Raw genomic sequence first — 3,658 nt, forward strand, 5'->3', positions numbered from 1 at the left:
TAATTAAGATAAGGATGCACTGGCGGTTAGGTGGCCGAGCGGAGATTGCGTTCGTCACCAGCCCCAGCTCACAGCTCCGGGGTTGTCACCAGCTTGGCTGGCCGTCTGCACTGATACAATTGGCTGTATCAGAGGGTGGGAGAAGCTGGCGGGGTGGGTCCGGGTCGTTGTAAACAGCGACTCCTACAGTTCGGTCGGGGCGCCTGCTAAGCGCGGATAGGACTTGAGTGGGATAGTGTGATCCTCCCACACGCTACGCCCTCTCAGGGAGGATCCGCGCTGCCAGGTGAAAAGAAGCAGTGATTGGCTGGACGTGTGTCGGAGGAAGCACGTGGTAGCCTCCACTCTCCCAGATGATCTCACTGTGGGGGGTAAGTGCGCAGCGACCAGGAAGGGACTGGGAATTGGCATACGACTAACATTGGGATGGGAGAAAATCGGAGGAAAAATGGAGGGGGAAAAAGATAAAAAAAAAATAAAAAAAAAAAGATAAGATAAGGATGCACTGCCATTTATTTATAGAATATAAATACTTTACTCATCCGGAGGGAAATGTGGCACTACAAATCGCTCACAGTAAACAGTAGACATTTGGGTAGACAAAAACAAAAGTCACGAATAAGAATAAAAATAAGCCTAAGAATAAAATACGGTCAGGGATATACATTTCCTATGTTACATTCTAATATAAAATATACAGTAAAAATATACAGAAATATACAGTAAGTGTAAAATTGTAAAAGTAAAAGTCCAGGAAGATAGTACTGTCACCCTGTGCTCAGTGATGCAGTGAGGCACAGTGATGCATTGTATAGTCTGATGGCTGTCGGAATGAAGGACTTCCTGTGCCGTTCAGTGCTACATCTTGGGAGTCTTAGTCTAGCACCGAACGTGCTCCTTCTATCAGCCAAGTCCGTGTGTAGTGGGTGGGAGGGGTTGTCCCTGATGGCATGGAGCTTAGCAAGGCTCCTCCTCTCCGCCACAACCGCTAGAGAGTCCAGCTTTACCCCTAACACGTTACTGGCCTGCCTGACCAGCTTATCCAGCCTGTTTGCGTCCCCCGCTCTCAGTCCGCAGCAGGTCACAGCGTACAAGAAGGCGCCCGCCACCACCGACTCATAGAACATCCTCAACATCCTTGTACAGACGTTGAAGGATCTCAGCCTTCTGGGAAAGTAGAGTTGGTTCCGGCCCTTCTTGTAGAGTGCCTCTATTCTATTATATTCTATAATTAAGAGAAGGGATATGCCCTGCCATTTATTTATTAAGGCTCTGCTTATGAAATGTCCCTATTACGATTGCTTTTAAATACAGCACATATGGTACTAGGTCACAGGATTAGATTTTAGGTCACAGCACTAAATACACCACATGTAAGAACTGAGCTTGGCAAAACCCTGTATGCCCAGTAGAAATGGAGTGAACTACAGAAAACCTTGAAGTTAGAACATTTCATTCTGGTAGAAGGTTATAAAGTTTTGAACACTGATATTTTAGTTTGTTGATGTTCAACAGAATTATTTTCAGAACTGTACTTGTTTGTTCAATGTGTTTTATCCATTCCATGTATCCATGGATGGGTGGAATGTCACATATTGTAAACAGGACATCCAGTCAATCAGTCACTCTCTCAGTCACTCTCAATCTGTCACTCAAATCACACTCAATTACTCACTAAAAATCACACTCACTCATTCACTCACTTCACTCATTAAAAATCTCACTCACTCACTCACTCACTCACTCACTCACTCACTCACTCACTCACTCACTCACTCACTCACTCACTTCACTCATTAAGAATCTCACTCACTCACTCACTCACTCACTCACTCACTCACTCACTCACTCACTCACTCACTCACTCACTCATTCACGCACCATAGCACTGAAACTGCTCTTACAAAAATAATTAGTGACCTCAGAATAAACTCTGATGCAAACAAAGTCTCAATTCTCGTCCTATTAGATCTAAGCGCAGCGTTTGACACGATCGACCATGATATCCTAATACTCGCACGCCGTGCGAGTACTTGATTTTGCATGTTCGCACGCACATATTTTTAGGGGCATATGCGAGCAATATGGTCGCACTGTAGAGCCCTGGACTGACATAATTCTGTGCATAGTTTAGTCTACACAGGCCATATTTCAAATAATCAAAATCTTACTTCATTCATCTTAAACATTCTTGATTTGGGGGATTGGTAGTTCCCATGAAATCTGAAGTTGTTCAAACGACAACAGCGAGCCGAGTGAAACCTTGTTGGCTGCGTCACAGTCACGAAAAGGGCTACTTAATTGATTAATCCAATCCACTTTATTTATAGAGCACATTTAAAAACAACAAAGTTTACCAAAGTGCTGTACAAGGCCCACAACATGAAAAAAAAATAAAAAAATTCGAAGCTTCGAATTAAAATCGAAGATCGGCCCCGAAGCTTTCGATTGCCAAAAAAAACTTTGAAGGTCAGCCCTAGTAGCAACATGCACTAAACTGCAGCAACATGCACTAAACCGTAGCAACATGCACTAAACCGTAGCAACATGCACTAAACTGTAGCAACATGCACTAAACTGTAGCAACATGCACTAAACTGTAGCAACATGCACTAAACCGTAGCAACATGCACTAAACCGCAGCAACATGCACTAAACCGCAGCAACATGCACTAAACCGCAGCAACATGCACTAAACTGCAGCAACATGCACTAAACCGTAGCAACATGCACTAAACTGTAGCAACATGCACTAAACCGCAGCAACATGCACTAAACTGTAGCAACATGCACTAAACTGTAGCAACATGCACTAAACTGTAGCAACATGCAGACCGCAGCAACATGCACTAAACCGTAGCAACATGCACTAAACCGCAGCAACATGCACTAAACTGTAGCAACATGCAGACCGCAGCAACATGCACTAAACCGTAGCAACATGCACTAAACTGTAGCAACATGCACTAAACTGTAGCAACATGCACTAAACTGCAGCAACATGCACTAAACTGCAGCAACATGCACTAAACTGCAGCAACATGCACTAAACTGCAGCAACATGCACTAAACCGCAGCAACATGCACTAAACCGCAGCAACATGCAGCCCGTGCCTGTCCCTCCTCACCTGTCCGGGATGCTCGCTGGGGGTCAGTGTGAGGGCCACCTCCTCCTGGGGCCAGGCCTCCGCGGGCCTCTCTGGCCTGGGGGTCAGTGTGAGGGCCACCTCCTCCGGGGGCCAGGCCTCCGCGGGCCTCTCGGGCCTGGGGGTCAGTGTGAGGGCCACCTCCTCCGGGGGCCAGGCCTCCGCGGGCCTCTCGGGCCTGGGCTCCGACTTGGGCTTCCGGCTGAAGAAGCTGAGGAAGCTGAGGGGCCCTGTGTGCTGCTTGGGTCTCTTCATCGTCAGGAGGCGGATCAGGGGGCGGAGCTGAGCCACGTGGGCCAACCAGCATGAGCGGAGCGCAACAGTGTGTGTGTGTGTGTGTTAGAGAGAGAGTCTGTGTGTTTGTTTGTTTGTGTGTATGTGTGTGTGTGTTGGTGCACAGAGCCTCGTACGGTTCAGAGTGTGTGAGCTGGATAACGACTCTGCAGCACAAGAGAAGGGGGGAGAGAGAGAGAGAGAAGAGAGGAGAGAGAGAGGTAATCCCTGCTGGAAGA

At 47.2% G+C, this 3,658-nt stretch overlaps 1 protein-coding gene across 1 annotated transcript in view; it reads right to left on the bottom strand.

Annotated features, from left to right (window-relative positions):
* LOC311228247 (E3 ubiquitin-protein ligase RNF19B) overlaps positions 1-3,414 on the bottom strand; it is a gene marked incomplete at its 3' end in the record, with an annotated part of 86,085 nt that extends 82,671 nt beyond the window's left edge. Inside the window, exon 1 of the mRNA XM_084314154.1 lies at positions 3,115-3,414. Within this exon, the coding sequence (XP_084170280.1) occupies positions 3,115-3,401 (287 nt within the window). The 5' untranslated portion in view covers positions 3,402-3,414. The remainder of the gene's footprint in view (positions 1-3,114) is intronic.
* Positions 3,415-3,658: the final 244 nt, after the last annotated feature.

The sequence above is a fragment of the Notolepis coatsorum genome (assembly GCF_963971535.1).
Source record: "Notolepis coatsorum genome assembly, chromosome: 5".
Classification (NCBI taxonomy): Eukaryota; Metazoa; Chordata; class Actinopteri; order Aulopiformes; family Paralepididae; genus Notolepis; species Notolepis coatsorum.